The 13347-nt window shown below is 50.8% G+C and overlaps 1 protein-coding gene across 1 annotated transcript in view; it reads left to right on the forward strand.

Moving 5' to 3' along the window:
- Positions 1-13008, forward strand: part of Ky (kyphoscoliosis peptidase) — a 37788-nt gene extending 24780 nt beyond the window's left edge. The window contains exons 9-11 of the mRNA XM_059267084.1: positions 7235-7423; positions 8652-8842; positions 11323-13008. Of these exons, the coding sequence (XP_059123067.1) occupies positions 7235-7423; positions 8652-8842; positions 11323-12218 (1276 nt within the window). The 3' untranslated portion in view covers positions 12219-13008. The remainder of the gene's footprint in view (positions 1-7234; positions 7424-8651; positions 8843-11322) is intronic.
- Positions 13009-13347: the final 339 nt, after the last annotated feature.

A 13347-nucleotide genomic window follows, 5' to 3' on the forward strand; every position in this document is an offset into this window, starting at 1 on the left:
GTACGGCTTCCCTAAACCCCTTCGTCCCTGAAATGACTGCCAAACGTTTGGCAAATTCATTAGCTGATTCCTTAATAACTGCAGACGTGCAGTCCACACTTGCTGATTTAGTCTGCTGGGCTGTCAGGGTGGCCTCTTAGAGAGGCCTGTACTCAGAGACCAGCGCTGCTTCCTGCCCAGTCTTCGGCCTCCTTGCAAGGCCTCATTAAAGACAGATTTAATAAAGTGATTTGGTAAGGACTTGGATATTTTCAGGCATTTTTCGTTTCCCCCTTTTCTTTCCTGAGTTTCCAATGTGACGTGTTTTGTGAGTCCTGTCCCTCACCTGTGTAACTGCTGGTCCAGTTTCTTTCTGACTTTCTATCATTGAGCATTAAGTCTCTCTTTAGCCTCCATTGCCCACAGCCTTAATTGATTCTGCCTAATCTCCTTGCAGGGGCCAAGGTTAATTCCCCAGTCTCCTGCCACAGAGGCAGCCTGCAGTAAATTCTCTCCCCCTGTAATCACAGCCCTAGCACCACGAGCTAGCAGATTTTCCAGAGATGTGAGATAACCAGGAGTTTATTACCAGTCTGAGGCTTTGACACGGAGCAGGCTGATTGTCACCAATCATATGTCAACAGCATTTCCGCCCATCCATCTTCTAGTGTCTCAGAAAGCAAGGACAGAGGCATGCCTGCTTAGATGGCTGCTGCTGGTCAATATGGCCACAGTGGTCGTCCCAGCCTCTTGGGAAATGTGGATTCTCCGGGAGCTGAGTAGTCTTTTTCTTCTTTTTCATCAGTGTCAGAGACTGAACCCAGAGTCTTGTGCATGTGAACCGGCTGAGAACTCTATCACTGAGCTGCATCTCCAATCCTCCATTAAGTTTTTATTTTAAGACAGCATCTCTGTGAGTTACCCAGGCCGACCTTCAACTCACTCTGTAACTCAGGCAGCTTTTCTGCCTCAGTCTCCTGAGTAGCTAGGACTGAAGGCCTGCACCCCCAGGCCTGGCTTGAACAATTCAGTTATTGCCAGCTCCGACTTTGTCACATAACACCTCTGGAGGGGACGTCTAAAACTCCCCTTCCCTGTAGACACACTGATGGAGGATGAGAACTTGAATTCTATTCCGGTAGCAAACCGTCTTTTAATTTTGCTGTGGACCACTGAAAGCCTTACAAATTAAAGCAGAATCTTGGTCTACAAAAGTTCTGGTGTAATTCAAAAGCTCTCAGACTGTGCCTCAGGATTGCTACACCCCAGTTTCACGTTAGCCATTAGCTGGCTGTGTGTCCCCAAGTCAGGGAGCCTCTTTCTCTGAACCACCATTAGACGAGGATCCTCTGAGATCACAGCTCATGATGCCAGAGGTGGACAGATGTGTAGCAAGGATAGAGAGAAATGTCAGTTTATAAGAAATCAAGAACATACATTGTGAGAGAGGCCATTGCTTATGCCCATCTGCAGCATAGAAACCACACTTTTTCAACAGTGAAAAAAGACAGTGAAAGAAAAGCAAGGTCAGTCACCATGCTCAGGAGCTGCTATGTGCAGAGTGTCCCTGCCTGCCAAGCCCTTCATCCACACTACCAGTAGGGCTGGCCACTCACAGGCTATAGCTGTATCACACAGTTCCTGTGGCAGGGCCTGGACCATGTCTGTATCAAAGGACTATCATGGTCTTGACCCACCACCTCTTCAGTCAGTAGCATGGGGACACACCCCAGCAAGCTGGTATGCTCACAACTTTAGTAAGTGACAAGAATGCATTCATGGGAGCTACATGGCAGTTACAGAAGCCAGCCAGGGTCACCAAGTAACGTTACTTTGCATTTCCCTGCTTAGTGCATGTTTATCAGGTCCCAGTGGATGGCCAAGTGTGCTTCTGAAACCTCACAGCATTGGTTGGGTCCCTGAGCCCTGGCCCTGGCTGGAGATGGGCTACAGATTTCTGTCCCCGCCTGGAGAACCAGCCTCCCAGACATCCCAGGGCTTGAAAGGAATCCATGGCATTGGTGTATACTAAGACTTTTCCATCTGAGGGGGTTAAGGAAAAAGACCTCACACACTCTCATGATGGTTTCCTTCTTTATTCTCCTCTGTTCTGTATTCTTTCTGTGTTCTCTCTACTGTATACTTTTTTTTCTACAGCTATATACCCCAACAAAGTTTTTCAGGCAATATAGGAATCACAGTGTGGCTACATTCTGTTTTTCAAGTGAATGATTACAATGAATACAAACCAAATAGTAAAAAACAGCATGTTTTCCATATCCCTTACATGATTAAACATTTCACATATTACAGGTGAAAAACAAATTATCCCAAGAACCCACATACATTCATACCCAAGCAACTTGTTATAGATTAACTGCATGGGCAAGCAAGGTGTTCTTCTCAGTCGGGTCTTTTCCTGGCAGGCTGCATTTTGCAGTTACAAAGAAAGGGCCAATTACTTTATTACTCATCTTGAAAGGGAATCTTATAGGGAATCTTAAAGGAATCACAAACCTAAACTTTTACATGTGAAAAAGAATCAGCTCTACTTTAAATCTTTAGGGTGCATACCCTCTCGTCAATAGCTTTTTATATCAGGAAATTGAGGGAGGAAATGGGTACAAGGAATTAATCATCACCTTTGGTCATCAACCAGTTCAGCAGGAAAAGTGTGTCAGCTAGTAAGAATTGGGCTCCTTTGTTCTTGTTCTTTGACCTTAGAGTCCCTCACTCAGCTATGTGACTTTCTAAAACTTTAGATTATCTTCTTGGGCTTTTCATCTCAAAGCTTTTTGACAAAAACATCTTAGTCTAACTTAGCTATTTTCAAAAGTTTGTTTCAGGTGTGATGCAATCCAAAACCTGTGAATACATCTTCCAACATTAAGGTTAAAAGAATTTAAGCTAGCTGGGCTACTGGGACTCAGTTGTCTTTCTTAATCATTAACTTGAGCCATGAACTAATGGAGCTCCTTAGGGGGAACTCATAGGCCCTAACTGTGTAACATTTCCTTGTATTTACTTTTATTTATCAAAATTCTGTATAAACTATCATTATTATTATCAATTAGACAGTACAATTTAAGGAAGAATCATCTTCATGACAATCCACAGATAAAATTGCCCCATAGAGCAGGATGATTCCATGAGATAAACACACTACATTACAGGCAGTGGGGATCTCCCCACACCCATTCATGCCATGCCAGACACCAGAGAAAGATGGCAGCAGCAAGCATGTAAAGGCACAACAGAAGCCAAAGACATTCTGGGGTCTGGGCTCTTGGAGCCTTGCCTAACCAAGGTTGACCCATCAGACAGTTTCCTCCTGGTGAGCTGACACCTTGAACTTCAATTGCCACCTGCTGCTCCTCTGACATGGCCACCGGCAGCTTTCTCCTGGTATTCTGGGTGTCTCAGGAGACTTGCTCATGAGTCCTGCATGCAAGTTGGCTTTCCAAATTCAGATGCACATCCCCCCTGTGCTGATGATGCACTGACACTGGTACTGTCAGGACTGTCAAAAGGGAAAAGTTCTACAGCCTGAGGTTGTTAGATAGATGGCCTTGGGCCACATTTGGTGCTGGCAAATCAAGCTATTCTGCAGGTGGGAAAATTTCTCAGCCTCAATACCTTCTTCAACAGTTCTCCCAGCTCCTATCCCAGAGTTCCCAGTGCTTTGCTTTCAGTCTGGTGTCTCAGTGACAGTTCACAGAGCCTCCTGCTTTACAAACATGAGCATTTCCAGGGCAGCCACAGAGCCTCATCTTGGAACAGTCTTTTATTGGGTTTGTTGTGTGTCTTGTGCTGTGCCCCAGTACCCACTCTTGAGCTTGGTACACCATTTATATAGTCAGTGGTCTTTCATTAACCTGAAAGGGTCACGGATCATGATCTGACCAGCAACCAGAGAGGCTGGATGCAAAACTACTAGTTCTACAATCCTTGTTTTATACATATGCGTTCTCTTACTTCATATAAAAGCTATGGATTATTGACAACACTTTACATTGTGACTTCTGTCCAATTCATCTTGCACATGGATGCCAGATAATAAAATATCCCCATGCCATACTCCAGCAATGCATAAACTTACAGCTGAGTTCATTTTTCATCTTGGTGCTGCCACTGGCATTCCCCACAGCCCTTCCTCCTTCTCCTCAGCCTGTCAGAGGAGAATCGCCCCCTGGAGATCACTTAATGCCAACCATTCTTTTTGCCCATAATGAGCCTAGCAAGGTCACTGCAGGTGACTGTAGAGGTAGGAATAGAGTCCTGATTTCCTGGCTGTACCCTGTAGCCACCCACGCCAGCTTGGAGCAATACAGGTACATGCCACTGTGGTCCTTTCTCCCTCCTGGGCTGGCCTTTCCTGCTGTTCCTCACTTGCTTCTTCAGGTCTTCTCTCCCCTTCTTCTCCTGGTGGAAGAATATCCCCCAGCACACTGTTTAAAACAGGCTTCTCCCAGGAAGAGGTCCAGACTGCCTACGTGGGTTCCCAGTTTACTCCAGCACCCAGAGATGGTGTGGATGCTAAACGCTGCCTTCCTTCCTTCCTTCCTTCCTTCTTTCCTTCCTTCCTTCCTTCCTTCCTTCCTTCCTTGATCCCTACACTCTGAGCAGAAAGAGCAAGCACCATCAAACAGTCCAGAGCCCAGCTGTTCCACTCACCACTTGCCCCTACAGTGAAATGAACCATTTCACACACGATGGTTCTCGGGACTTCCCTTTGCCTCCACAGCAGACTAAAATTTATATGCACAACATTCTGAGCAACAGTGAGAAATTATCCACTGAAGGATATAACTTAAGTTGTGTGTATAGATTTTCCCACTTCTAAAGGTAACATATACTCATTGTTTTAAAAGGGTGTTGTGCCCCCCCCATTTTTGGTACGGTACTGGAGATTAAATCTTGGGCTTCATACATGCAAGGCAAGGACTCTGCCTCTGAGCTACAGCACACCCCCCTCCCAAAAAAACAACAACTAAGATGCAGAGGAATTTAAAAAAATAAAACCAGCCATAATCCTATTGCCAAGAAATCAAGAATCTCTCCCACCCTCTGCCCTCATTCTCCACACATACACACATTTCACTCAGAGAGACTGTCTGCAGTGGCTTCCTGCCCCAGGAACCTTCTGCTCTGGGATTCATTTTGGACCATCACCAGCAGAAAATCCTGCCATCAGGGTCTAGCTACTCTTGGTGTCTGTCAACAGGCTGTCCCCAAGTACTCCTGAAGTATTTTTTACAAGGCCCAGCTGCTATCATCTCATGAGACTGCCTGGGAATCCCTGGGGGCCCAAACCTCCTTTGACACTGTGGGCAGAAGGACAGGAACCACCGAATGTCATCTCTGCAAGGAGTCTCAGTGTGGGTGGTCTCAGCATGGTTCTGCAGGTAGAGGGAGGCTAAAGCGGACACGGTAACACATCATCTTCATCTGCATGTGAGGCAATGTGAGAAAGGAGAAGCTCTTCAGTTTCATGATACCACATCTGCCCCATAACTCAACAACGATGTGTTAAGTGTAGATCAATATTCAATGCGGCATTCTCCTAAATACTAGCTAAATATTCATCTTCACAGGAAACCTCTCCCTATCCTCACAGGAAATGCATGATCATCTTACCCCATTACTCTAAGACCTCTTTCTGTACAGTGATCATGGGGGATTCAGACAGGATGCAGGCAGAGGGTGCCCCACTGAACCGGCCCTGCTCCCTGAAGCAGGCATCAGAGAGATGTTCAGGGTCAGCACCGGCTGGGGGGGGGGGGGCAGTTGTTGGTGCAAAGGGGTTCCATGAAGAGTCACTTTGGATATCCAGGACTCCATAGGCCTGTGTATTTATTATACTGGTTTTGGGGGGAATGCAAGAAAAGTGTTGGGGCAGTACAACTTTTCCTAATTCACAGAGGCAGCACCAGGGTACTGGCAGCACCAGGGCCAGCAGCTTCCAGTGGGTCAGGCTGGCACTGTCCATTCTTCCATAGCCATGGTGGGGGAGGAGCTGTGGAAGAGGAGGGCCAGTGGGTGTTGGGGCCTTGCTGATTCAGCCTTCAGGAGCCTTGCTGATTCAGGCTGGGAGTGCTGGCCACAGCCCAGGCCTGGTTTTATGTCTCCAAAAGTGACTGGCACCCATCTCCCTCAGTCCAAGTTCCCCAAAAGTGGTGCCTGCTTTGCTCTTAGCAAAAGGGATACGCTGTCAGAAAGACCCCAAAGCCAGGGCTAGCCAGTCAAGGTTTCCACTCATCACAGAACAGATAGAGACTTCAAAACGGTGACTTAGTTAGGGTTTCTATGGCTGTGAAGAAACACCATGACCAAAGCAACTCGGGGAGGAAAGGGCTTATTTGGTTTGCACTTCCACATCACAGTTTATCACCAAAGTAAGTCAGGACAGGAACTCACACAGGGCAGGAACCTGGAGGCAGGAGCTAATGCAGAGGTCATGGAGGGGTGCTGCTTACTGGTTTGCTTTCCAAGGCTTACTCAGGCCACTTTCAGATAGAACCCAAGACCACCAGACCAGGGGTGTTTCCACCCACAATGGCCTGGGCCCTCCCCCTATCAATCACTAATTAAGAATGCCCTACAGACTTGCCTGCAGCCCAGTCTTGTGGAGACATTTTCTCACCTGAGGCTCCCGCCTCTGATGACTCCAGTTTGTGTCAAGCTGACATAAAACTAGCCAGCACAGTGGCCCAGGCGGTCAGGCAGTGAAAGACATTAACGCAGCATGGTGCTTTCTGTTCCCTATTCGAGAAAGCCAGAACTGATGGTCAGGCATCCTGGCAGCCACTCCACTCTCCCTAGGTCTGGATGCACCAGCGTGCCTGCCCTTCCCCTCCCCATGCAGAATCTGCATGGGAGAGCAGAGGCAGGAGTCGGGTCTCAGCTCCCCCCTGCCCCCGCCACCTGCACCCTCCCGAGGTGTCCTGGCTTTCCCAGCCTCTGTGCACAGCTCTTTCGTGTCGATTTTCTTCCAAGAGCATCTTGGTTTGCCTGCTCCCTGTGTTCTGGAGGCCACCCTCACGCTTGTCCTCATTTTTCCTCCTGAGGAGCGGTGTAGCGGATCATGTCAAGCAGGCCCTGGGGAGACACTTCAGAAGTGAGTTGAAGCGTCTCAGGGGAGTAGCAAACAGCGGGGCTGCAGCCGGTCTGCACAGGCAGGGCCTGCCAGCACCATGGCTTCCTGTCCCCACCCCCAGCACTCCAGCCCCGTCTCAGACCCGTGTCCCACCCCCAGGATCGCTGGTGTACAGTGTGTCACCGTGCCTGGCTACTCCAAGGGCTTTGGCTACCAGACTGGACAAAGCTTCTCTGGAGAGTTCGACCACGCCTGGAATGCTGTGTACCTTGAGGGCCATTGGCACCTGCTGGACAGCACCTGGGGCAGTGGCCTGGTGGACACTACCACCTCCAAATTTACCTTTCTGTAAGTACGAGGCTCCCCTTTGCCAAGTGTCTGGTCTGTGTGTAGGGTGGGGGGCACAGGTTGAAGGAGGGAGGCATGGGGGGGGCCAAGTGGGAGAGGAAGGCTGGACAGCCTTGCCTAGGTACAGTTACCTTCCCCAAAGCTGGTTCTGGATCACTTGTGAGGAGCTGGAGCTTCTCACCGTTCCACGACTAGATCTCTCCTCGGACTCCCCGTGGCACCCCTTCCAGCTAAACCCAGAAGCCCCTCAGGTTTACCCAGGCCATATGTGGGAAGGGGCAGGCCTAAGGAGCCTCACTGCCAGCTGCTATAGGCTCAGATTCTCCCTCTTCTCCTCCCACTTCCTGTTCTCTGAAGAGGAAGGAGGAAGAAGAATGAGGCTGGCGGAGAGGAGAGCTCTAGGTGGGCTGAGTCACCCTGGGCCCCCATGGTACAGGCTGGACGATGGTCATCCTTCAAGGCTCGGCCAACCCTGGACTTGACCTACAGCCAAGCATGGCATTCTCATGGGTTGTGTTGTCCCTAGGCAGCCTTGATTACCCTTATTTGGGAAACTGACTCTTCTCTCGGATGTGTGCAGTGAAACCTTGGCACTCCCACGCTTACCCTACATACATCTGTTACCCTCAACAGTGCCTCCTGAGGCAGAGCAAAGCCTCCCCAAGCCCAGGCTGAGTCTCTCTTTGCTTCTCTTTGTTTCCACCTCTGACCAATCCCACAGGGCCATGGAAGTTCCCCCGCTGCACACACACACACCCCAGCACAGGGAAAAGAAGGGTCCAGTGGAACTAGAGCACTGGCCCCTTGCCTCTCCACCTCTCCATGCCCTCACTGCCCACACCTGCTCTAAGGGTCATGCTTTTGCTCCATTCAAATTCCTTTTGGGCATTAAACACAGAGGGGGCCATCCTTTCTGCCCCACCCTACCCCTAACATCCTAAGGCTCTGAGAGTAGGTCACAAGTTCATGCTGTGGCCTTGTCTCAGAAGGAGCCTCAGATCCTCTGTGGCCCCAGGGTCTGGACACAGCCACTGAAAAGAGTCTCCAGTGCCCACCTTAGGACCGCAGATGGTACCACTTCCACTCAGTTGCCAGCAATACCCCTCCAGTGATTGGGTCACCTGAATAAAGGTGTCCCAAAGCTCCCCGGTGAGATGCCCAGACGTGGGTGAAGGTGGTCAGGCCTGCTCCTACACAGGGCTCCTAACCACGCCTTCTTCCACTCCAGCTACAACGAGTTCTACTTCCTCACACACCCCGCCCTGTTCATTGAGGACCACTTCCCAGACAACAAAAACTGGCAACTGCTGAAGCCACCTCAGTCTCTGAGGCAGTTCGAGAACAACATGTACCACAAGAGTGAATTCTACAACAAGGGCATGCTGAGTGCCCACCCAGAGACGTCCATGATCCGAACAGGTAAGGAGAGGCAGGTGCACAGGTCAGGTACCAGTAGCGACCAGACCCCCTCCCACTAGAGTGAACCAAGGAAAGCAGACCACCAGACTTAGCTCTCTCCCATGGCTGGCCTGAACTGACCCTTGTCATCCCCTGACACACCATGGGGACCATGGCAGGGGGGTGTTTGCACACTCTGAAATGCAAGACCTGATCCCAGAATCGCAGTCATGGGTCTCAAAGGGCTCTCCCTAAAGGACTGTTTCCCATGACTCTCTGAGAATCCAGAGCCTGGTCCGGCTCTTGGCACACAGTGGGATTCAGGAAGGCTGGTCAGCCCACTTCACCCTTCTCATCAGAGCCATACCCTACCCATCAGCACCAGCTCTGCCCCCAGGGGGCCTCCATGCATCCCAGACAGAGGCCTGAGCTCCCAGAGGCAACCAGCTAGGGTGGCCTGAGGAATGATGGCATTGACGCCACCCTACACTGCAGGGTGATGGAGTAAGGGGATAGGGCAAAGGGTGAAGCCAGGCGCCAGCCAGAGGGCAGGTACCTCTTGCCCCTCGCACTTCCCTGTGGATTTCTTGACCTGGATACGGAGCTCCCGTGGCCTCTGGCAAGTAACAGACATGTGGCAGCTCCTGTTGCTGAAGCCACAGCCACGGCTGCTCAGGCTGCTCACTTTGAATCTCATTTCCTGCACCTGGGGCTGCTAGAGGTCTGTGGTCTCTATTGTGAGACATTAAACCGCAAGAAAGACTCCAGCAGACCACAACAATGTCGTAGTCATGTCGCTGAGTTGAGTTTGCCTTTTTGGGAGACATAAAAATGTAAACACCAGATTTCTTAATTTATACTAATCTAAAACTCAATTCCATATGCATGCTACAGATTGGAGGAATATTTCTTGGTGGTTGTGAGTTGCCTTAAGAATAGGGATGGGAGAGAAGCAAGAGAGGGAGGCTGAGGCGGGGAGCAAAAGGGAAGAGAGCCTGGAGATGAGGGCATGGTCAGTGGGTGCAGGAGGGAAGGAAGAAGCAGGAAGGATGGAGGGGTACCCGGGATGCCTCCTCCAGAAGGCCTTTGGGGTCCCCAGTACTTCACCTCCTCTGAGATGCTTAGCACACTTCTGCCAAGGGTTCTCTAAGACAGGCACCGAGCTCTTCCCACGGAGCCCGCAGCCCAGGCAGAGGCAGAGTATAGAAAAGTGCCCCCATGAGTCATTCTGAAAATGGTGGGTTCTCTGAAAGAGTCCTCCAGTATCCCTCCAGCATGTCCAGCTCACCTGAGGGATGGGGCAGGCTCTCTGAAGCCAAGTCTTTAGGGTGAGTCCTTGCCAAGTATGGAGGATTAATAGTGACCATCAACCAGACAGCCTTCTCTTTTGCCAGCCTCCATCCATGAACAGGGCTGGAGAAGTTGCCGGGGCAAGGGGTGGGGTGGCCAGCTTCTAACAGAAGGCCGAGCTCTGAGAGCGGGCACTGTCCTGGGGAGCCAGGGAAGCCCAGATAGAAAAAGCCCTCATGAGCTGCAGAAGCCAGGTGGAAAACAATGACCTCGATAAGGATACACAAAAGTGCAGGTCAAGGTGGGGCAGGAGTGAGAGGGGATGGATGCACTAACTTGCCAAGCCCGTTCCAGAAACACAGCTATGGCACTCCTATGTGAGAAGCAAGTATGGGGAGAGGAAAACAGGAACATACCCTATTAACACTCCTGGGCACTGATCCCTGGAGTGAAGGCCTTCCCACTGGTTAAGGTAATGTGTTCGTATGACAGCTGGTGACACCATGAAGAATCACCACTGTGGAGGCATGTGAAAGGAATACTTAAGAGTTGTAGGGGCTGGAGAGATATCACTGTGTTTAAGAGAGCTTGGTGCTCGTCCAGAGGACCTGAGTTCTGTTCCCAGCACCCACATCCTTTAGTCAGCTCACAATCACTTGTAACTCCAGCTCCAGAGGATTCAGCGCCCTCTTCTGGCCTCCACAGGCTCCCACACACATACGACATTCACACAAAGACATACAAACATGCACATAAAAATAGATCTTTAAAGAGAGAGAGAGAGAGAGAGAGAGAGAGAGAGAGAGAGAGAGAGAGAGAGAGAGAGAGAGAGAGAGAGTGTTGAGGGACATGGTACTCTTTCTGCCCTTTGAGCCCACTCCTTGCCTGCTCTGGAGTCAGGTAAAACATCCAGACAGGCTTCACCTGATGTAAACCAAATGGGAAAGGAAAGGAACACATATGGCCAGGGCAGGGTTTTTCTTTGGCCCCTTCCCCCAGTTATCAGCTCTTTCAAAAATATTCACCTAAATGAAGCAGAAGAAAACCATATTCAGTGACATCACATTGGTAAAATCAAACTGGCTAGGAACATTTATACCATAGACATGGACACACCCTGTAAGTCACATCTTCCCCCTGAGATCTAGTTGTTAAGCATTCACCAGCACATACTGGACCCATCTCACCTGACCCGGACTTCCTCTCCACAGTGAATGGGAAAGCCACGGTCACCATTGAGAGCTGTGCCCCAACACTGTTCATGTTCATGCTCAATGGCAAACAGGAGCATGGGTTACTGAGCCTCAGGAAGAATGGGATGAAGTTGGAGGTGTACCCTCCAACCATGGGCACCCACAAGCTGCAGATCTTCGCCAAAGGCAACTCTGAAATCTACAGCTCAGTGCTAGAGTACACACTCAAGTGCAACTACGTAGACCTCTCTGTCCGGCTGCCCGCTGAGCTTCACCAACCCGTGGGCCCCAGCTGGTTCTCAGAGCAGATGGGCATCACGAAGCCCTCCCACCCTGACCCCATCATCCACACCAGTGATGGTCGCTGTTCCATCAGCTTTGGCGTGGAGGAGGGCATCAGTGTCCTGGCATCCCTCCATGGAGATGACGGCCCCATCACCGAGGAGACGCAACGGCGATACATCTTCCAGTTGAACCGGGAGAAGAGGACAGAGCTGAAAGTCCAGCTGCCCCACGCTGGCAAGTTTGCCCTTAAAATCTTTGTGAAGAAGAGGCAAGAACAAGGCAATTTCGTCTTTGTCTTCAACTACCTCCTGTGCTGCGCCAACACCAAGGTGAACTGGCCAATGTTCCCCGAGAGCTTCGGCAACTGGGGGCAGGACAATGAGCTGCTGGAGCCTCTTGTGGGTGTACTTCCGGCCAACCGCAACATACCCTTCAAACTGAAGCTGCACGGCATTGCCAAAGCCCTGGTGAAAGGGCAGGACACGTGGCCCCTGACCCTGAACCCCGAGGGATACTGGGAGGGCAGCTGCAACACCGCTGGCTGCCAAGAAGTCTACGTCATGGTGCTAGAGAATGCGAACCACAACTTCTACTCCTACATCCTGAAATACAAAGTGAACGACCAGTGAAGGGCTCCATACCCACAGCCTCCCGGGGCTGAGGCCAGCCCTGCCCAGGGAGGGCCCAAGTGAAGTGCAGAGAGCCTGGGACACCACTGATCTGCATGAAATGACTTCTAGGCTTCTGCCTCCGTCTCCCTGCTCTGTCCCAGGCATTGAGGAATTTGTGCTGCTGAGGGCTTCCTCCACTCAGTGTGATTGTGGATGGAGGGACAGAGGCAAAGGCCCTTTAGAAGAAAAAGGTGCTATGTAAATCCAAGGTATTGTGAAGTGTACGCCCGTGCCTAAGCCTGCTCATCATGTGTTAGTGCTGTGTTGTAGAGCTGGGTGCGAAAGCAGAGATGTTGCCCATGTTGAAAGATCTCCGTACCATGCCTAGAGAATGGTGTCTGAGGCTGAATCTATTGGAGAGGTCAGCCACCCACGTCATACAGTGTTCCTCCACTGCTTCTGGCCCCCAGGGGATGCTGGGCCTGCCCATCTTCTGTTTTCCTAGAGCCTCTTCATTAGCCCCTTCATGCTCTTCAAGAGCTTGCAGAAAGGGAGGTGTGGAAAAGAAGCTAGCTGACCGTCAGCCAACTAGAGGCTGTTGTCTCCCAACCCCTGTGAGTCTCTGGGATGGGACAAGGGCAGAAGACAGCCGTGTGCACACAGGGGTGTCCTGGGTGGGGAGCAGGGCTGGAGTGGTGTCTTTGGAAGTCCAGCAACACACACTTAAGATCCTTAGTCCATGTGCCTACCAGAGTTCAGCTCAAGGCCTAGGGCTGGCCTCCCAGCCTGAGCCCAGGCCCATCATCAGTTTTTCGCAGGAACCTCAAATGCCCACACGACCAGTCAGGAGCCTGGCTGATGACCTGCGGCTTCCAGGGTCCCTTACAAGCAAAACCTGTAAGGAACCACCACACGCCCCTGGAGAGAATGTTTGTCCCTGTCTCTGAGAAAAGCCCTACCATAGCCATTTTTCCCTCCTGTCTTGCTCTGAAATGACAACTCCTGCCCTGAGTTCAACCTTCTGTTGGGAACAGCTGAGGGCCTCTTACTTGCTCAGGCCTGTCCTAAAAGACCTCAGCTGCCTAGCTGGCCCTCGGCAGCACCTGAGGCTGGTGTTTCCATGGCAACGGCTGAGGGACCGGCAGTC

Source organism: Peromyscus eremicus, chromosome 7, assembly GCF_949786415.1.
Source record: "Peromyscus eremicus chromosome 7, PerEre_H2_v1, whole genome shotgun sequence".
Lineage (NCBI taxonomy): Eukaryota > Metazoa > Chordata > Mammalia > Rodentia > Cricetidae > Peromyscus > Peromyscus eremicus.